This window comes from Doryrhamphus excisus, linkage group LG10 (assembly GCF_037039965.1).
Source record: "Doryrhamphus excisus strain RoL-2023G ecotype Guam linkage group LG10, RoL_Dexc_Guam_v1.1, whole genome shotgun sequence".
In the NCBI taxonomy this organism is placed as follows: domain Eukaryota; kingdom Metazoa; phylum Chordata; class Actinopteri; order Syngnathiformes; family Syngnathidae; genus Doryrhamphus; species Doryrhamphus excisus.
Window position 1 is genome coordinate 1,312,066 of NC_136366.1, and position 23,362 is coordinate 1,335,427.

Consider the following 23,362-nt stretch of genomic DNA (forward strand, 5'->3'; position numbering starts at 1 on the left):
TATCGACTGAGGTGAGTTGTGTACATCGAGATATTAGCGTCAAAGCTCACTTCTGGTCATGTGACGGCCATGAGGTTGTGATAATGGTTGTTGTGGCTACGTCATTGTTCTCTTAGCAGCGTTTTTAAAATTTTGCCCCACCCAGAACGCCGTTCTGATAAACCTGAAACGATAAACCTGAAAACGTTTGCGTGCGGATAGCCCCTAAAAGACGAGACGGTCACCATGGCTCCACAAAAGTATGGACAGTTCCAAGCCACACTTGGCGATGTCCTAGTAAAATGGCTTCTATGACAACACAAAGCGATACAGTAGATGCCCACCATTCGAAGGTGTTACATTCAAAGACCACTATGTTCAAAAACATGGCTAAAAGTACTTTAGCCCAGAAAAACGCTCCTCCCTTGCTTGATGTTGACGTTCTCCTACCACTTCAGATTCGCAATAAAAATGACCGCTGTGATTATTAAATTAGATTCAGCTCCAGAACCCTCCCTTGTCTCTTCAAGCGCCGTTGCTCACTCACAAGAAAATCCAGGTCAATCGCTGACAGGTCAAGGGCACGGAAGAGCATCACGGTATGTTGGGATTGTACTCGAGAAGCCGCTATTGGCAAAAACGTCAGATATGAACGACTCACGGTCTCTGCTGCCGTGTTTGTTTGCGTTGTCAGGGGAGGCTTGGCAAAATACGACACAACACACACACATACACACACACACACACACACACAAAAGATCAGCCAAACGCTATCAATAAAGCAGCGTGTTTGCTTGAGTTTGTCGAGCCGGGAGGCTCATAGGCACAACATTGGCACAGCGCAGGACAAACAGAGTGAAATGCCATCGCTAGCTCATTGCTTGCAGCCTGCCGGGGTTCAGCTATGACATGTTGGGCATTTAGTGGCTCCGCGGGAACACAACAAGTCACAGATGGCCTCAATTGAATCCTCTCTGTGAGTGATTGTTTTCAACAAAGCCCTCCATTCAGTGGCATCATCTCGGGCAATGACACATGACAGTGGACATTATTCAGCTATTATGGACACAATGGCCCCACGCCGATTCCACGGGCTCCCCAGTAGTTAGAATGATGGATGTGCAGATGATTGTAAACAACGTTTCTGTTCAGTAGATCAGCTGTTCTTCTTCGTGAGCCATACACTGCTTTAACTAAACATTGTTTTAAGTACTTGAACGCCACATCATAAATGGACGCGCCGCCTCTGCACCAAGACGCCGTGACTCACCGCAGAGCAGAGCAGAGAACAGGAAGCCTCATTTATGATGCGAGTCATACAAACAAGATAAATATCATCTCGGGCAAATACACTCTCGGGTTGGATGACATCATACGAGCGGCTTTGAGATGCCAGGGTAAAGTTAGCTTGGCAGATGCTACCTTTGAGCTCAAAGACGTTTATGAGGTACGTTTATATAGTTGAATTTACGGCCGTCTATTCCATTCATAAGAATACGCACAAACAACTGAAAACACCAGACTAGTGGTTACGATCTGTTATGTAAATACCTTTCACTGCCATGTAATGGTAATGGTAATGGTAATGGTAATGGTAATGGTAATGGTAATGGTAATGGTTTTATTTCATTTGAACATGCATCAGATTCCAATTGAGTGCATCCCATAATCAGTTCCCAGTTCCACATGTCCAAAAGGAGTAGGAAGAAGCAAAGCTTATTAAATCCTACCCCTCCATCCGGTACTTTTACAATCACTAACTGTTACATTTGTTCACTTCCTGCTTTCCTAATATAGTTATAGTTTTTTTTTTAGTTTTTTTTTAGTTTTTGTCATGTACTGAAATACAAGGTTTACAAAGTTTTTTAAATTCATTTTATTAATTTTTATTTATTTTTAATTTTGAATGTTTTTTTTTTAAATTAAATATATATTTTTTTATTTTTAAAATTTTATTTTTTTTTTGTCCCGTACCAAAGTAGGAGGTGATATGAGCATCCAATGCCATAATGGGTACCATAGTAAGTGTCAATATAGTGATATATATAGCACATCATGACTGGTTCAAGACTCTTCATCCTTGTATTTAGCAAATTTATTTTATTAATGAATAATTCATTAATTTATTTTATTAATTTTCATTTAAAAAAATTAGTTTTTTTTAATAAAAAAATTATTATTATTTTTTGTCATGTACCAAAGTACGAGGTGGTAGGACCATACCATCAACTGCTTGTATTGTCTCTTGAATTGGCTCATCGTTGTGCATTGTTTGATTTCCTTACTCAATCCATTCCATAGTTTGATTCCACATACTGAAATGCTATGGCTAGCATAACGTAGTCCTAGCATAGAAGTGTTTCAAATGTACTTCTTCCCTGAGATCATATTTCTCCTCTCTTGTAGAGAAGTATTGGATGACATTTTTAGCTAATTGCTTATTTTTAGCCTTATGCATTATTTTAGCTGTTTGAAGATGAACTATATCAGCAAGTTGAAGTATTTGTGATTTTACAAATAAGGAGTTAGTATGTTCTCTGTAGGCGGCATTATGAATTATCCTTACTGACCTTTTTTGCAGTACATTTAGCGAGTGCTTTTGTAGTTATTAGCCCATATTTCCACACAATAAGTAAGATATGGTAGAACCAGAGAGCAATAAAGAGTGTGGAGTGATTTCTGATTTTGAGAACAAATTTTGCTTTGTTCAATATTGAAAATATTTCTGGCCACCTTATGTTGTATATTTGTAATATGAGGTTTCCAGCTCATATTTTCATCTATTGTGATCCCCAGTATTGTATACTTGTGACGACTCGTAAGTAACAGTGTTTATTTGTCAAATGTTTGCATTTTTAACATCAATTTTCTGCCATTTCAAGGAAGTCTAGTTATTGACTCAGATGCCCTTATTAGTAATTATTGAGGACCTGGCAGGCAGCCATTTGTGTGATCAGAATGTGTTGTCTTCCTTTCAAAAGGGCAAGGTCATTGTGCCTGGAATAGTTTCTGTCTTGTCACAAGCATTAAAAAAAACAAAAAAAAAAACCAAAGCTAATACGGCAAGGTTGTTTGTTGTTTGTTTAAGTGAGGCTCCTACACCGAGCATCCTGCATCCTCAATGGCATCACCTCGGGACCCGGGAGCCACGATCGGCTCTTTTCCTCCATCCACGTCGAGACTTGGAAAACACAAACACAAAAGACTAACTAACGCCATCCTTTTGCTTCTCGTGCATTCCCATCATTCTATGAATGCGATGAGAGGTAATTGCAGGTATGCATAAAGAGTACGGGCAGATTCCCACACCGCCTCAGGCTGTGGGTCAATTGGTCAAGCATGGCGGAACTTTGGTTAGCACCATCAATCAGTTCCAGAAGGTCTACCGCTAACCGAAACCAAGGCTAACAGAATGGATTTACAATGATGTTTTTACATGAAAGGGATACACGAACATTTAAAAGTTAATTTTAGCTTCCTTGATGTGATTCTTGACATGAGATCAACCACCACCAACTTCCTGTTTTGATATGGGTTGTTTCTTAAATTCACCTCAACAATGTAACCCAAAATGGAGTCAAATAAAGATGCATGTGCCAGCACTTTGATAAAGCCGGGAAAAAACCACTATTGAATAAAAAAAAAAAAAAAAAAAAAACTCATGACAAACCAGGAAGATGGTGTCCGTATGGTGTCTTGCTGCCACATTGTGTCTTTGGAAACAGTCGCCTTCAATGAAGGTCAAAGAAACCAAAGACTTTGTCTAGTTTTTGATGAACCCTTCGACTAATTTGCTGTCCTCACATTTCATGTTGCTAGTAGACAGCCGGCGAACCGAACCGAACCGAACCGATAAAGAAAACTCCCCCAACAAGGCTTAGTTGTCTTGCATTAGTGAAGCTTTCTTTCACATGCATGTGTGTGGTAACTGTAACATGTGTGTTTAGCATATCGAATGTTAATTTGATATGCTATGCATAGTAATAATTCAGGAACACTGTAACCTCTATTTAAGTGCATAGATGGTCACAATAGTTTCCCAAGGGTGATGCATTTAAGAGTAAATAGAGGAGAGAGGAGCAGTCACTTTGTCACTAAAACAATCCTTTTTGGAAAACTTTTTAACCATATATATATATTTTTTTACAGTTTTCTTATAAATATAAATATATATAATTTATTTATATTTATTTATATTTATTTATATTTATTTATATTTATTTATATTTATTTATATTTATTTATATTTATTTATATTTATTTATATTTATTTATATTTATTTATATTTATTTATATTTATTTATATTTATTTATAAAATATTATATATAAATTTTGACATATTTAATTATCTACTATAAAGTTATTTAAGCTTTTTAAACCAACTCACAAAATACATAAAACCACTGTCTACATTGCATGTAGCCAGTCATGATACAGTAACAAGAAGTCCTCCTATTTCATGTGGAAGTGGTACATTTTTTTTGGCTTCTTATTTCATCTTTCTTGCCGACTTTCCAAAATTTAGAATATATAATTTGGAGGCAAACTAGTTAGCTCGCTAGCACGCTATGCAGCCGTCGCCATCTCTTGTGTACCTGCAGTGATCCCATAACCTGCGCATTAGGAGCGTGATGTCTGGAACCGACGAACCACGATAAACTAAGGACGACTGCACATCACATCACAACTTGTGATTATGGATTTCGCTAGCTCCACTGAAACCGTGTTCATCCATTTTATAGAGTACGATACACCGACCACTCGGCGACTATTAAAATCGTAACTGCTGCAGCCGTATTTTAAAATTTGCATAACTTCCAAAGAATTTTTATTCCCTGAAATCACTCATCATTTTTCACTTGTTGATCGATGTCACTCAAAATCGCTGGCCAAGCCCACTTTGTGTAACCAAATTACAGACAGAATACATTCCTCCACTGCACTCTCATTGGCCGATGTCTGTTGCTGGCTTCCCGATTCAATTGGTGCATTGATTTTGTAAAAAAAAAAAAAAAAGTGGTAAAGAAACTGGATGGCAGGAATACTAAAAGCTTTCCTCTGAATCCATCAAAACGCATGAATAAGTTAGCGATGTCGGAGCATGTTGGAAGGGACGTCTACTCAAGCAATGTCATTTCAAGTATGGAACCAAAACCACCATAAGTTAGAATAAACCCTTGTCTTGTTTTACAGTAAAAAACTATGCAAAGTCATTGATCTAACCGTGTATGGAGGCCATAATGGATCTCTCAATTGCGATGAACTAACTGGTACACTGAGGTCCCAGCCAGTCCCCCCAGTACCGGTCGGTGTGGGCGGCCGTGTGGATGATCAGCGCATGGCAGCAGACTGGCTCCAGGTCCAACTATGACAAGGACCGGGTAAATTCCTCACCTGCGTGTTTAAGCACTTACGCTTGTCAGAGCCAACCTTGACAGACAACTTTTTCAAAGTTAAATATTGTGCATCGTTCTCCAATGCGAGTTCTGCGGGTATGCAAAGTAAGAATTGATGAATTGAAATATGGAGTGTCACATTCTAGCCGAAGAGCTCGTATAAGAAGAACGGATATCACAGCACTGCAGGGATTTTTCTAAAAGTTTGGTTTCTGAATCCAAAAAACGTGCATGCCTGAAAACAAATAACACAAATATTTGTCTTATGCATCTGAGTATGACACAACCACTCCTCTTGGTATTACTATCATTTGGTTAAAGCAGTTAAATGCTGGAGTTTCTCATGATTTGAACAATTTACACAAAGTATTAAGTACTAAGTATCTTATCAATCGCACTTCTGTCAACTGCTGTTTTATGACTTAAAACTGATCTGAAACTAAATGCATTTATGGGGAAATGAGTCCTGTTTTACACTCGCATGGTTATTAAAAAAATATATTCATAAATCATGCATTGTCATGGTTCAATATCGCTTATTATAAGTAAATAATGCACAGTTTTTTGCCTAAATGAAGTATGCTCAAGTATAAAAATGTCTAAATGAACCAAAATGTATAGACGCTGCAATGATATGCAGTTTTCTACAGGTGCCAGTAATGTTACTATAATCCTAAGTGAGACACACAAGCACCAGACTTGATCACAATAGGCGCAATGATCCTTAACAAAGGCTTCTCTGACATCACTTCCTGATCACTAGAACCCATTTACAGCAACATGAAAAAGCAAATGTCTTAATTTCTCTAATTATGGCTACTATTAGGTAGAGGTGTAACTATAGGTTTTTTCATCAATTGCATTTCTGTCACCTGCTGTTTTATGACTTAAAACTGATCTGAAACGAAATGCATTAATGGGGAAATGAGTCCTGTTTTAAACTCTCACGGTTATTCAAAAATATATTAATAAATCACGCTGTGTCATGGTTCAATATGGCCTATTATTAGGAAATAATGCACAGTTTTTGCCTAAATTAATTATGCTCAAGTATAAAAATTGGCTAAATGAACCAAAATGTATAGACACTGCAATGATATTCAGTTTTCTACATTGGTCACTAGGTGTCAGTAATGTTACTTTAATGTTCAGTGAGACACACAAGCACCAGACTTGATCACAATAAGCGCAATGATGCTTAACAAAAGCTTTTCTGACATCACTTCCTGTCCATTCCCCTGTCTTCTGCCCGATCACTGAAACACGTTTACAGCAACACGAAAAAGCAAATGTAATTATCAATTCCTCTAATTATGCCTACTTTATAGGGTAAAGGTGTAACTAGAGGTTTTTTAAAATCCAAAAATTGTTACAACTATAATGATGAAAATTGTAATATTAATGATGATTATAATAATGGTGATAATAATAACAATAATAATGGTAATAATGATAAAGATTATAACAATAATGATAATAACGATAATAATAACAATAATAATATTACAATGAATGAAAAGGGGTAGGCATTTATAAGCTTTTGCTTCAGCCTACTCCTTTTGGGCTTGTCATCAGATAGTTGAATACAAATGTAAATAATGGAAAGTTATATTTTGATTGAAAAATTGAAAATTTAAAAAATCCAAAAAAACTGTGACATCACTTCCTGTCCATTGCCCTCTCTTCTCCTCGATCACTGGAACATATTTACAGCAACACGAAAAAACAAATGTCTTAATTTCTCTAATTATGCCTACTAAATAGGGTAAAGGTGTAAGTATATTTTTTCACGTCTAGAAGGCTCTCATAATGTTAAAAAAAGCATAATTAGAAGGTTATAAACAGATTTTGTATGCTCTACTTCCAAAAATATTGTATTCATAAACAAACTTGTGACTCAATTAACGGTAATAAATGAGGTATTACTGTACATGTATTTTGTATTTTGCATATTTAAGTGTGCTATGTAACGTTGTGACACGGAACCCAACCCAACTCCGAGAGGATTGGCTTGCATATGAAATGTTTGTGAATAGAATTGATTTATAGATGTGAACAAAAGTGAATCGTGTGCGCGCCTCAGTGAGGTTGTCTCGTGATGGCCGCCACTAAAAAGAGTAATTACTTCACAGATGGCGAGGGGCCGGTCCGGAGCAGACTATGTGATGGAGAACAATCATTGAGGCTTGATTGCTCAAGAAGCACAAGGCAGAGCTGACAGGAGGAGGGGTTCCAGGATGTGTGATGATGAGTGTGTGTGTGTAATAGAAACGGGACGGGGGGGGGTGGCGGGGGGGGGGGCTGTTTAAGTTTAACTACGCCACTGCGACCCATTACGAGGTTGACAATGATGTGGTTTGTTACACACACAAGAGTAGATCAAATCAAATTTCATATGCTGCTCCTGGGTTTCATCTATTTGATTCATCATCACCTCAAGTATGAGCCAATCATTTGTATTCCGACGCGGCAGCACGGTCATTCCTCCCCGTGGAGAAATGATGAAGTATTATATGGATAGGTGCAAATGTCAGCTGGTATAAAAGGACAATAAATCCACATGTCACTTATGCAAAGTGATGTAAATGGGGGCCCTGATTAAGACACAGAGTCGTTTAAAAAACAGGGACTGGCGGAACCTTGACACACACACACACACACACACCTAGTCGGTTTCAAGCTCTTATACATACACACAAGTGCACACACACAGTAACTCCATACACAATGCAACTCTGAGGTTCACACAACACTAGCGCTTTGATAACTATACATTTTAAGCTCTTACACACACACACACACACACACACACACACACAAATCCCCCACAGCCCTGCGCCTGCCACCAGAGCAGTTTATCAAGTAATTATTGTTTGATTACAGCGTTTCATTATCTGCACTGATTGAGTCACAACCAACGGCAAAGGTCAAGCGCCATTAACACGACGCTCCAGAAACATATTTCCACGCCGACAGCGTGTTTGCCCTCCCCCTCCTCTGAAAGGGCTAATTGCAAATGCATTTGTTTGAGGAAAAGACGAGAGACGAGCGCACGTTCTCCATCTCCCTCAAGTCCCACTGAGACGGAATATGAATTCAATATAGAACATTCACAAGCGCACGCGCCGGAGGACGCTCAACACGGTCAAACACAGATAAAACCATTTTGACTTATATATTTCATATTACATATAAACATGGGCTGCACGGTGGGCGAGTGGTTAGCGCGGAGACCTCACAGCTAGGAGACCAGGGTTCAATTCCACCCTCGGCCATCTCTGTGTGGAGTTTGCATGTTCTCCCCGTGGGTTCCAAAAACATGCTAGGTTAATTAGCGACTCCAAATTGTCCATAGGTATGAATGTGAGTGTGAATGGTTGTTTGTCTATATGTGCCCTGTGATTGGCTGGCCACCAGTCCAGGGTGTACCCCGCCTCTCGCCCCAAATGACAGCTGGGATAGGCTCCAGCACCCCCGCGACCCTCGTGAGGATAAACGGTAGAAAATGAATTAATGAATAATAGCGTGTGTTCTGCGTCCTTGTGGTGTATTAGACAAGTCTATCGGTGCTCTGTTGTATCTGTCTGTTATTGTATTTACTACTGCTACCAGTACAGGGTGTGACGTGAGCCGTTGCTGTTGGAGTACAGATGCCCCCCACCCCCACACCCCCCCACCACCACAGTCCCGTGATTGGCTGGCCACCAGTCCAGGGTGTACCCCGCCTCTCGTCCCAAATGACAGCTGGGATAGGCTCCAGCATCCCCACGACCCTCGTGAGGATGAATGAATGAATGAATGACAGCATGTGTTCTGTGTCCTTGTGGTGTATTAGACAAGTCTATCTGTGCTCTGTTGTATCTGTTCTTGTGATACCCCTTCATTTTGTGTCCTCGTCCTCGTCCTTAGGCGAATATGTGATTTAATGTGAGTCTTAGTCAACACTTACATGCAAATGGATGACAAAAAGTGTACACTCGGTGTGTGTGTGTGTGTGTTTGTGGGGAGCCATACCTGGGTGGGAATGAGATTTCCAATTCGTGCAGTCGATCCTTGAACACTGACAGTTCTTTGTCGAACTCTAAAAGCTGTGAAAATAAGAAGTCATGAATAAAAGAATGAGAGGGAATAATCATCAAGAACTTAATTACACTGGAGCTATAATGTTTTGTTTTTATTTAAAATAAATACAACTACAGCGAATGCATCAATAATAAGAATTGTGTTTTCTCTGAGAAGCCTGGTAGGTTCACAGACATTCGGTGACAACTTCCAATATTTATCTTTGACAGCTTTTCTGATAGAAGAGCAGCAATGACATCAACTACTCAATAACAGCAAAATTCACTGGTGACTACTTTGATTGATTACGATCCATCCATTATATCTATCGCTTATCCCTTGCAGGGTCGCAGCGACATGGAAGCTATCCCGGCTGACATAAGGCACAATTGCCTGGCTGACACATCGAGACGTACTCTATCACACGTCTGGACGCTATTTACTGCAGAGAGAAGGAAGCTCAAACTCTTCACAGAAAGGCCCCGAGTCCAAGTTTGAACCCGAGACCTTGATGCAATGAGGCAAAAGACCTAAGTACTAGCTAGCTATGTATATGTTTAAATTAACTTAACACAAACATTTCAATAGCGATCAAGTACAAGATACATCAATCGGATTAGGGAAAGGAATATTCCACCTTAGTGAATCCAATTACAGTAGTAAAGTCTCATTATATCGATATTGTCGGGAGTCGGAAAAAATATCGATATAACCGGACTGTCGATATATCCGATCCTGCGCCGAACTGCATTAAAAGTGGGCAATAATGCACTCGACATTGTTCTATAGTATAAAATGTCGAGCAGCTTAAATCAATCTTTGCTTAAGGATTTCAATACCAAAAAAGAACACGGCGAACGGCTGCTTCCAGTCAACTTTATTTCTCACACTTCCACCACCAGAGCGCAGCACACACACCGATTCCTGCAGCATGTACGAACGCCAGCATGTACATATGAAAAACTGTGATTACTGCAAGCGATAAAAAGATATCTGAATACAACACAATTAAATACATGTATTTGTACGCTTGTGTCTTCGTTGGAATAGGTGTGTATGCTATGTCAGTTGGTTCTTCTGTTGCAGGCATGTGTTTGGCCAGCTATATGGGGGGGTTGAGCATGACCTGTGAACCAGGAAGTGCGGGAATCGGTGGGTGTGCTGCGCTCTGGTGGTGGAAGTGTGAAAAATAAAGTTGACTGGAAGCAGCCGTTGGCCGTGTTCTTTTTTGGTATTGAAATCCTTAAGCAAAGATTGATTTAAGCTGCTTTTGTATCGATATAAGCAGACCAAATTGGCTGGCGGGAGATGAAAAGGGCATCGTAGTAACCGGATTATCATAATAACCGGGTATCGTACTAACGGGACTAATTATATCATAAAAGACTAGAAATTTGCCGGGAAATGAAAATAGTATCGTAATAAGCAGTAATTCGTTATAACCGATATAACGAGACTTTACTGTATATGTTTATTCGAATTGGCACTTTTCTTTCGGAATGAGGTGTATACAAAGGTTAAATTTTTTCCGTTTGAGCAAATAAACCGAATGCAATTGGAATATTTGGGTCCATGTATACGTGTTAGTAGTATGACCCAAAGTTTGTGATGGGAGTCGAAATCTTATTAAGAAATCACCAGGCTCGGAAATGGTCAGATCCTGGTCTCCACCGTACCCAAGAAGATCATCAAAATGATCTGATCCACTTGTTGAAATTGACCAAAAATACATGAAAAGGGACAACTTATTTAAGTAATAGCTCAAATTAAAGAAACTTGTAGTTAGAAATATTTTTTTTTTCATTTGTGCATTGGTTGACTGTCACTCCAATAGTTACCAATATGGCTGAAAACTTCACAACAAAAACTATATTACATAATAATTGAGAAATTTTACAGCAGATAACAATGTGTGTTAATGTGTGTGTGTTGCCCTGTCCTACGAGATGGGGGGGGGGGTCTGCGGTGTGGGGGGGGGTTCCCCTCTCTCCACAATGCCAGTCCATGGACACACTCTCCATTAATCATGTCTCCTCACCCAGCTGTACTCACTCACAAGAGTGTATACACACACGTCCCTCAATTTACCCCCTTTCACAAAAGCCATAAATCATTAGTGAAAAGTGCAATTAGCAGCTTCTTGTACACATTAATTATCTGGGAGATGAACAGGTAGCTATGGCACCTGCATGGCTGCCTCCCTGAGAGACAGGCGGTGATGTTCCCTTAGCAACCCTCTCTCTCAGGTCCCTTCGTAAAGGATGGATTTGGGACAGTTAGGTTTATTGGTAAAGTGGGTCGTGGTGCATGTCTGCATAGATGAAGATTAACGGGTTGGTTTTGACCCATGTATTAAATCAGCTATAAAATACACTAAAAACAATAAGTTACCATCAAATATGGTTCTCATACCTTGGTTACCTTCTTAGGCTTCCTCATCCATGAATATGTTGGTTTAAATTTAAATTTTGGTGTGGGCATGTAGGCCTTTTTTTGTCACTATACCCCTCAATTTCAATTTAAAAAAAATTGTAAAAATGGTAAAAATGGTAATGGTTTTCATTTTTCATTTCATTTGAACATGCATCAGATTCCAATTGAGTGCATCCCATAATAAGTTCCCAGTTCCACATGTCCAAAAAGAGTAGGAAGAAGCAAAGCTTATGAAATCCTACCCCTCCATCTGGTACTTTTACCATCAGTAACTGTTACATTTGTTCACTTCCTGCTTTCCATAATACAGTTTAAGGTTTTTTTTTTTTTTAATGTACCTCGTATTTAATAAGCTTTGCTTCTTCCTACTCCTTTTGGACATGTGGAACTGGGAACTGATTATGGGATGCACTCAATTGGAATCTGATGCATGTTCAAATGAAATAAAACCATTACCATTACCATATTATTATAACCGGGTCGAAAGCGACCCTAACAATACAGTGGTCATAATTTCAACCAGACCATTTTAAAAATTTTGTAAAAATTTTTTGGTTATATTTTGTTCAAATAAAGTTTCCTGACAAAGTCAAAATTCTTGATGCAATGAAGAAATTTTATGTGATTCTTTTTATGCATTAAAATGTAAAACGGGTCGGTCCCAACAAGAGGAGGGTTAAAGCGTAAATGATGAGATTTTTGGAAAATGAAAGAGAAGATTTAGCAATAACTGCAGCTTGCCATAACACATTTATGCTGTGTGACGTTCAAATCCCCGTCAAGTGTCCACATATAGGCTCAACTCCAATATGTGTCTCTGCGATCGCTGTCTCAGTGTTAGTATTTGTGATTATGTGTCAGCCATGTAGAACAGTGCCCATTACTTCCAGCCAGCGGGGCCTCCCAGTCTGAGTCTCTGTGGTTCAGAAGGGCAGATGTGGCGCATTCATCAAACTCACGCTGCCGGGGTCATAGGAGAGACTCACACACTGTGAATGAGGGATGGCGGAGCACGGGATGCAACCCCACGCTCCACTGTCCACCCTGTCTCACCATCCATCCACTGGGTGGGGTGTCTGTGTGTCAAAACCCAGTCAAAATGTTGAGGCGTGCGCTACCGATATCACAATAAGAGCTCATAAAAATGTACACATGGTGCTGATAGACTGTCTACTTCGAAACGGCCACTCCATCAAAAGGAGTTTTATTGCTAAAACAAATAATAGCATATTATATATAATATCTATGCATCTATGCATATGAGAAAGAGAAAATAAGCCATAAACAATAAGACATCTGGTTTCAGAGTTGAGTTTTAGCTTGGCATGGGTAGCCTGTGTTAGGGATCACCGTGCCAGTTGGGATATCATTCGAACCTGCAATAAAAGGCTGTTGTTCTGTCTGTTGTTCGGTCTAGTACTTGTGTGTCTCACCGAATATTACAGTAACATTACAGGCACCTAGTGACCAGAACTACGTACCATCACGTCTTTAAACGTGTCTTCTGAATGCCTTATATTTCTATTTAGTTCATGTTGACATTTTTATGCTTGAAAATGTTTAATTTACTCTCGCCCAAAGTCACTGTGACCCCAGTGAGGACAAGCGGCATAGAGAATAGGTGAATGTAAAATTTGCTTAAATATGTATTAAGTCAGTAACAAGCAGTAGAACATAGGTATGTTTCAGTAAAATATAAATTGTTTTTTTGTTGTTTTTTTTTTACAAATTGAAGAGTCTTGAACCAGTTATGGTATATATTGGTCACTATATTACACTATATTGACAGTTACTATGGTACCGATTATGTCATTGTACTATGGTCATATCACCTCGTACTTCGGTACGTGACAAAAAAAATAAATAAAAATAAAAATAAAAATAAAAATAAAAATAAAAATAAAAATAAAAATAAAAATAAAAATAAAAATAAAAATAAAAATAAAAATAAAAATAATAAAAATAAAAATAAAAATAAAAATTTAAACCATATTAGGAAAGCAGGAAGTGAACAAATTTAGGATTTAATAAGCTTTGCTTCTTCCTACTCCTTTTGGACATGTGGAGCTGGGAACTTATTTTGGGATGCACTCAATTGTAATCTGATGCATGTTCAAATGAAATTAAACCATTACCATTACCATTACCTTTACCATTACCAAATGCAACACCATTTGCAACTCAAATGTGTTAAAATTCTCCTTCAACGCATAGCCTCCTTCACGCTATACAACGAGAAGCCTTTTGACTTCCTGGTTGCCGTGACGCATGGACTTCAATGGAAGAGATGCACACCGAGTTCTTATAAAATGCACTGTGGTCATTTTTTTTTTTCGACTTAAAAACTGCATCCAACATGCTCCTCTTCTATTGTGGAGTTGCATCATCACCTGTTTGTGCGTCTTTGGGAGCGAGCGGTCGGGTTGTAAAAAAATGCATTTGTAATTGCTTTATGTACATGAAACTATAATTGTAACTACGACACGTTTTTAGAGACTTTATCATTATTCAGAAAAATTCTGTATTTGTTATTATTTCATAAAGATAATACAATTCCATTAACCTATTGGATTTTGTATAATCATGTCCGAATAAGACATGAATTTCGCTTGTAAATCACAATCAAGTATGTAATATAAAATCACAGCACTTAACCACCTACATATATTTTGTGAATTACACATGTATTGTTGTCATAGGGGACGAGGGGGTCGGACAGCGATTGAAGGAAATAGGGTATAATATAAATAATTGAAGTGGGCGGGAGAGCTAATGCAGCAGATGAGTAGCATATGGCCGTGTGTACTCGCCACCTACGTTAAGTGAATGTTGAGTAATTCATTCAGGTGCACGGAAAAGACGGCATGCCAGAATTTCACACTACATTTAATCCAGGGTCAATTAAGCATAATGCTCTGGCGCTGTGGCGGGTGAGTGGTTTAAAAATCAGCTTATATTGGTTCAAGGCCTCTTGACATTATAAAGCCAGCGGTAGTTTGTCAACCAGAAATGACCTTGGAAGTTGTGGAGGAGGCGATGCGAGATGATGCAGCTCAATATCACACAGGAGGAAGATGAAGAAGCGTCTGGGTAAAAACTACCTTGTCAAGAGCCGGAATTTCTGACTTTGCTCGGATGAAAAATCGGATCCTAAATCAGGGAGGCGGTGATAGTTAAGATGGGGAGTTGAGGGGTAAAAAAGTGGGAATATGAGGTGTCCGGCCCCCCGACTGTCCCTCTCGCCGTACTGGCGAGTTGTCCACCACCTGTAATTGTGCTTTGATTTACGTCTTGTCAAATATCCTCTGTGACAACACCTGCTGCCGTTAAAAGCCATCAATAAACGTTGGGGTGAAAGGTCATTTAATTTGATTTTTACACCTCATACTCGGCTTTCATTGCAGGCGCTATATTTTCCCTCTTTTTATGGGACCTTCATTATTTTGTGTGGAAAAGCGATAAAGTCGCTGACAGGGGGGTGGCCGATTGGTAGGAGGAGGTGAGCGGGCCAAACAATGCTCACATCTGCAGTGCACCGCCATGCCGAACACCCGTTTCCATCATAAATGAATGTAATGGTAATGGTAATGGTAATGGTAATGGTAATGGTAATGGTTTTATTTCATTTGAACATGCATCAGATTCCAATTGAGTGCATCCCATAATCAGTTCCCAGTTCCACATGTCCAAAAGGAGTAGGAAGAAGCAAAGCTTATTAAATCCTACCCCTCCATCTGGTACTTTTACAATCACTAACTGTTACATTTGTTCACTTCCTGCTTTCCATAATACAGTTTAAGGTTTTTTTGTAATTTTAAATTTTTTTAAATAATGTACCTCATATTTAATAAGCTTTGCTTCTTCCTACTCCTTTTGCAGGAATTTTATAAAGAAGATGAGAAATTTTACGTGAATTTAAGAAAGTACTGCACTTGGGTTTCTAGACCATGTGTGTCCATAGTGTAGCCTGGGGCCATTTTATATATTATATTACACTATATTGACAGTTACTATGGTACCGATTATGTCATTGTATGGTCATATCACCTCGTACTTCGGTACGTGACAAAAAAAAAAATAAAATAAAATAAAAATAAAAATAAAAATAAAAATAAAAATAAAAATAAAAATAAAAATAAAAATAAAAATAAAAATAAAAATAAAAATAAAAATAAAAATAAAAATTCAAATAAAAACCATATTAGGAAAGCAGGAAGTGAACAAATGTAACAGTTACTGATTGTAAAAGTACCAGATGCAGGGGTAGGATTTAATAAGCTTTGCTTCTTCCTACTCCTTTTGGACATGTGGAACTGGGAACTTATTATGGGATGCACTCAATTGTAATCTGATGCATGTTCAAATGAAATTAAACCATTACCATTTTTGGCACATGGCTCATTTTTTAAATTATATCTATATTATTAGATATTTTACTAATTTGTAAAATACTAACCTGTAAGATATCAGTTGTCATCAGATAGCTCAGGATGTATTGTTGGGTTTAGCAGCTTTATTGTTAAAACTACAAAGTGACCCCCATTCAACTTTACATTTTTATGGATGTGGCCCTCGGAAAATTTTGGAAAATTTTGACCAAACACAAAAAAAGTGATTTGGTCCGCAACTGAAATCAGTACAATTCCGTATTTGTAAATGGAATATATTCATATTTTCATAGTAGTTGTACCTGTTTAGGACCCTCTAAAAACGGTTGCTAACAGCCTGGTCTGGTGCTTGTGTGTCTGACTGAACATTACAGTACATTACTGACCCCTAGAGACCAGTGTAACATACTACATATTATTATAACATACGCCATATTACATATTATTCTTATGCATTATATTCTATATTATATGTATATTATATATACATATTATCATATTATATTATATACATATTATCTTTCAAATCAGTTCATTTAGCATTTTTAAGCTACAAAATACCAAAAATATACATTTGCTTCAATATGCGTCTATAAAAAAATAAGAATAGTAGGCCTAATTCAACCACAAATATATTTCGGAAAAAACTTAATAAAGTTAAGCCATAAGGCTCGACTATATTTACATATTTAAATAAAAAATAGTAGTTGTCGATTTATTGTGTAACCAATTAATTATCAATATTTCGCTACAGCACTCATAAAGTGTATTTTTTGGGCATCTGGAATTGATTAATTTGATTAAACTTCATTCTTATTGGAAAAATTGCTGTTGTTATCGGACATTTCAGTTATTGTCCAACCTTTTGGAAGAAATTACTAACAAACACCAAGGTACTACTTCACCGGGAAAAGCGACAACCGCAGCGTACACACCAAAGTGCTCATGGGAGCGCTAGATCATACGTGAATACATTCGGCTTATTGTCCACGTATGCTAGCGAGGACAAAACACACGAATCATTCATTTCAATCCGATGCTCCGCTTCTGCGCCGCCACTTGAGAGTTCCGACAAGAAGAAGATGGGAAGCAGCGTTATTTGATCTTTTTTTAAATGTGCCTTTCATGTTAAAGGATTCTCCGGCCTTTAGAGTAATGGCGCGGGCGACGCCGCCAGCATGAAAAAAAAATGAGGCAGGTCAGACAGCGAGGTTCATCACTTACTGGAGCTAGCACCCGCCGCCTCCTCTCTTGGTCCTCCGTCTGCCGACACCACGCTGATAAAGTTACAATAAAGAGATACTGAAACAGAATCAATGTGGACGGAGGACGGGTTCGGCCCTGCGGGTGCGTGCGCCGCGGTGTCTAAGTGGAGACTGCACACACACACACACATACGGACGCTCAAACATGAAAAGCACACATACACATGCTTCCATCTCTCTCCACTGGAGCACAGCCCCGCCGTGCCCCTTGACGCCACAAGCGCCCGGAAAATTTAATCTTCCCAAATACTCATCAGGGCTCTCCATCGTCCTGCCGTGACAGCGCGGGGGATAATTAATTATACAATTTCGATGGGAATATCGACTAAACAAACCTATTAATCATAGCAAAAGTCAATAGGCATGGACACATTCAATCATGTCCCGGCCAATGATTACTCCTCTCAAAATACAATAATTATTTTCAAGAGCTGCCTCGAATTAAATTTCTGTCAAGCTGGTACAAGTCTTGCAGTTGATGAAGGGTGCAATGATTTTTTTTTTTTTTTTTTTTACCCTTCCCGACTGCTGGAGCGCAAGGAGGAATATTTATCCATTTAGAAAGGTAGTTTGTTTTATAAGGATCATTACATGGTGTGTTTAACCAGACCGTGACCGGCAGATTATCTCCGAAGCCGCCATTATGTCATCCGTCTTGTCTCACTTGGCGAGGAGGAGGAGAGAAGAAGATGATGTGAGGAATAACAGGAACCTCCAACAGCGGTTGTGATGCTTGCGCATTTCCGCTAAAGAAATAGTTTCTGCGTACGCGAGTGTACGATATGCACCTTTCACCCTTTATTCCATTCAACATGGAATACTGGATCCAAAGTGTGGGCTATGTTATATTATGGCGTAAAAATGGCGTATTTACAAGAAGAAAGGGAAGGGTTTTCAGCAAAAAAAAATAAAAAATCAGTTATCGTACATTTGTTCACTTCCTGCTTTCCATAATACAGTTGAAAGTTTTTTTTTTAATAATGCACCTCATACCGAAGTAGGAGGTGATATGACCATACAATGACATGATGGGTACCATAGTAACTGTCAATATAGTATGTGGAGGACAAATACGGTCAAATCTTACTTCTTATATGATTCGGTTTTCAGCAAAAAAAAAAAAAAAAAAAAATCAGTTATCGTACATTATATCGTGTGTAACAAACAAGTCTGTACGGTATCGGCCCGTGAAATCGTGCGGTGAATGCGTCGGTGAATCACTTCCGTGCATTGTTTATGAAGGGCTACTGCTAAATAACTCGCCATGGGGCCAAAGAAAGTTGCTAGGAATTTTATAAAGAAGATGAGAAATTTTACGTGAATTTAAGAAAGTACTACAAATTGAAAATTCCGAAGAAGTCGCCTCTTTGAATCCAACTTCCCTGCTTCTCATCGTCTTCAGTTGTCAATGAAAATTACGTTAAATGTTTTTCCATTTCATTCGTCATTTATGATTATTGTGCATGGTTTTATGGATTGAAGAATTATTCTCGAAACATGTAAGGATTGTTTTCATGTTGATTCATGTTCAACATGTTTTCATGTTGTTTTGATTAATCGAGTATCTAGTAAATACTTAGGTCCCTAGACCATGTGTGTCCAATAGTGTAGCCTGGGGCCATTTTTGGCACATGGCTCATTTTTTTTTATTATATATATATTATTAGATATTTTACTAATTTGTTTTGGAACCTGTAAGATATCAGTTTTCCCCATTCGACTTTAAGTTTCTATGGATGTGGCCCTCGGAAATTTTGGAAGATTTTGACCAAACACAAAAAAGTGATTTGGTCCGCAACTGAAATCAGTACAATTCCGGAATTGTAAATGGAATATATCCATAGTTTCAAAGTGTGCGCTATGTTGTGTTATGGTAAAAATGGCGTATTTACAAGAAGAAAGGGAAAAAGCCAAGGTCATAGTTTTCATCTATGGCACATATAGTAGCTGAAGTGCAATTAGCATGTAGCATATTGATCTGTATTGCTTTACAAAATATCAAATTGTCCTTTGCATCCTTTTATTTGTTAGTATTGGCCCTTTGTAGACACCATTTGTAGGTAGTATAGTGAGTGGTCATTAATGTAACCTGTTATGTTATGTAAATTTGCAGTTCAGTAGGGTATACTACTTTTGTTTTTTTCATTGTCAAATACTGTAAACAGCGCCAAAGTTACCAATCTATACCGTACCATTTCAGTCTGGTCTCTCTGACTTTATCTTCAAGGCCTCTAACATGTAATGTCCCTCTGATGTACGATCCTATCCATCCTGGTCACTCCCAATGAGAATTAGTTTACCCCAGTCAATAAAAGAAATTCAACCTGTAATAAGTGGCTTGCAATGATGAAACTATGGAGGGAGAATGAATATATAAAAGGTTAGGTTGACTTACCGAGGTCCCATTGTTTTCCCGGAAAACATCTTGGTTGACATAACTAAAAAGCTTCTTTTCAAGCTGGAGAACAACCTGCATCAGCGGCAAGAAAGAGACCAAGGGCCTTTGATTAATACCAATACTAATGGGACGAGCGTTTAGTAATTAGAGCACTAATGAACAGTGGAGCGCTGCAGTGTTAAGTACTTCATTCTACACGTGTCTGTAATATCACATGGCAGGGCAGGGCACTGCATGCTGAACCTCAAACCTACACAAGTTTTAACAAGTCCAGCTTAAGAAGTTTTTCTGCCGAAGGTGCAATGTGCATCAAATGTGTATTAGTATCATGTTATTAATATACTGTGTTCTTAAAGGGGACCTATTATTCTTTTTCCACTTTTTTGAGCTATAAATGTAGTTAAAATGTTGTATTCTCGCGTTAAACGATGCCAATGTTTCAGATAATGAAGTTTGCACATTTGGAAATGAGCCCTGAAAGAAGTTTGGGATGGCTCAAAACGCTCGATTTCAAAAGGCGTGGTTAAACTGTTCCTTTGTGATGTCATAGAGGGGCGGACTTCCTTACAGCTGAGTGGGGATGCCCAGAAGCGGACCTTGGGTGGAATAAATTAAAAAAGACGCATAAATAGGAAATATAAATCTAAGTAAATCCCGCTGGAATAGGTGCCGATTCGGCAATTTTTTTCTGTGTGGGTTATTGTGTGTAGCTGCTCTATAGGAGTCCACAATTCAATACAAAGGGTTTAAAAATGAGCATAATAGGTACCTTTTAATGGATTTTTTTTAAATCACTAAACTTCCTTGTGTCAGCTGGCTAATATATGAAAACAGGGAACATAAATTAGCGTCTTTGCTAGTTTATGATGCTAACCAATGTAGGAGAAACACTATTGAATAAAAAAAAAATACAGGGAACCTTAAATGTTCATTTTTTCCATTCATTCATTATTTATACACATTTATATTAATGCAGATTTACTATAAAAACTTGTTATTGGAGACTAATGATGAAATGGCAAAAAACTACCGAGTCAGCCATTAATGGCATCACAGACGTAAGACTTCAACTTCCTTGTGATAGAAATTGCATTTCATTAAGAATATTCAGAACACATTTCACTCACACAGTGTATTAATAATACAAGATTTGCACCATATTGTACACTAACTGGAAATTGTACACAAACTGAGGCAAACATTTGAATATATTCTAAATTTATACATTTTTTTTTATTTATTTTTAGATACATTTTTTATTTATTATTATTATATTTTATTTATTATTATTTATTTATACACTACCAGTCAAAACACTCCAATTTTTCTGGATGATACATCTACATTTTATCTCTCTTCCATTGTTAATTGACTTGATTTCAATAAAAATTGTGGTGTAAAACTTTTGACCAGCAGTGTTTATGATGTACCAATATCAAATAAATCCAATGGATGATGAATTTAATTGTCTAAGTCAGGGGTCCCCAAACTTTTTCCAGTGAGGGCCACATGACTTTTCTTTCCTCTGAAGGGGGCCAGGGTCAGGGTCGTATGTTTGTTTATGTTCTATGACTGGGGCAAAGTGTGGTTGTAGTCACGTCCCAATAGGCTACCATTTCCAGTTCTATGACCATGCTTTATTGTTCAGGGGGCCGGGTCAAATGTGGAAGTGGGCCGTGTCCGGCCCCCGGGCCTTAGTTTGGGGACCACTGGTCTAAGTTATGGCTTACCTTTCGGTCATTATCGCTTTCTCTGAATATTAACTTGTCGACTTCGTTGGTGTCGGTGGTTCTGACGGTCTGCATGGTGGTGGTGGGGCAGAGACTCTGCAGGTAGGGACAGACAGAAAGGACAATGATATGCTTTGTGATGATACGGACGACTAAAATGTTTCCTCGATTCCTTCGTACAACATACGGCGACTGGAGTTTAAAGTTTAAAGAACCTTCCCACAAAAAAAAAAAAACTCCTCACTGTCCTTTGTCTTTCACTTGTTCGATGTACCGACCCCATGGACTGTGTGTATGGTTCAATTCCCCTTTGTGGACTCTTTTAACAATTAGTTAAACATTGGACCATCTGTGTTTGAAGACAGTTGAATGAGGTAATCCGGGAGCCGGTGGTTCCCATACCACACACGGCCGACACTGGATGACCTGATTGAAATTCAAAGCACAGATGAGATAATCAGGTCAAGCCAATATGGAACAGAAAAAGGGCCTTTTGGAGGGGAAATGTTGCAAACCAGTTGTGTTTTGGCCTGGGAGAAACGGTAAGGTAGATTAGACTAAACACTGTGTTCTGACTAAAAGTGGAACAACCCCCCCACAACTAACCCAACTCCCATTTCACCATGCGTGCCTCAGTTTATCCACACATGCAATTTTGTAAAACCCTTCCAAATGGCTCCACCTTTCACTCATTAGAGCATCCAAATGGAGGGTCAATATGGTCACCTGTCAGCCAAATGCTAATACGCTTAAGTGTACTTAAGCAGCTTTGTGCAATGAATAGGCCATAGATGAAGCTAGTGAGACGGGTAAGAGATACTTTTCTCCGTTAAAAAGTCATTGTTCCCACATTCAGAAGTCTCTCGTGGGCAATGTGTGGAAATATTTTCATGTCGCCAATTTGTGATAAAACATTGTCGAACATTTGAAAAGGGATGAATGGATAATTTATTAATAAGAGATGGGATTTAAGCGCTTCTGAAATATGAGCATGCGTGCTTTCAGATGCTCGAGAGAATATTAAGATGCAAATCCAAATGAAAAGTAGTCAAAATACACGGTACTTCCACAAGTTCCTATTTAACCGTTAAGGGCTTACTCAATGAAATACTCGGGAATGTAATAGTTTAAACACAGAAAAACATTCGAGTATACGCACGACTTTGGAAAACCTTGAAAAAATAATAATGGATATTATTATATTTATGATAATTCTATAGCTATAGAGCAGTGGTTCTCAACTGGTGGGTCACAGATCTAATCTGTTCGGGTCGCAGACAGCGAGTCAAAAATTACATTAACATATGTAATATAAAACCCATGTCTGAAATGTTTGACTTTTTTTTATAGGAAAAAATTGACATTATTTTAGTCATCTTCCTGTTTGGTGAACATAAGTGAAATATCTGATTTTTTTTGCTCTTATTTCATGCAATTTTTATATTTACTTTTCATACTGACATTATTTGTATGCATGCAGTTATGTTCATCCTCATTTCCTTAATAAATTAATAAGACACAAGGTGAAATATGACATAAGCGGTTAAAAAAAAAACATTTGCTTGAATGAAATAAATAACTGACATCCATTCATTTTCTATGCCGCTTGTCCTGGCCATGGTATGCTGGAGCCTATCCCAGCTGACTTGGGGAGAGGCGCGGTTCAACCCTGGACTGGTCGTCAGCCAATCGTGGAGAATTCATAATTA

The 23,362-nt window shown here is 38.3% G+C and overlaps 1 protein-coding gene across 2 annotated transcripts in view; it reads right to left on the reverse strand.

Annotated features, from left to right (window-relative positions):
* Positions 1 to 23,362, reverse strand: part of inpp5a (inositol polyphosphate-5-phosphatase A) — a 160,837-nt gene that overhangs the window by 17,124 nt on the left and 120,351 nt on the right. For both annotated transcript variants that reach the window (XM_058049722.2, XM_058049729.2), the window contains exons 10-12: positions 21,654 to 21,749; positions 19,921 to 19,995; positions 9,392 to 9,465 (exon numbers count right to left, since the gene is read on the reverse strand). In XM_058049722.2, the coding sequence (XP_057905705.2) occupies positions 9,392 to 9,465; positions 19,921 to 19,995; positions 21,654 to 21,749 (245 nt within the window). The remainder of the gene's footprint in view (positions 1 to 9,391; positions 9,466 to 19,920; positions 19,996 to 21,653; positions 21,750 to 23,362) is intronic.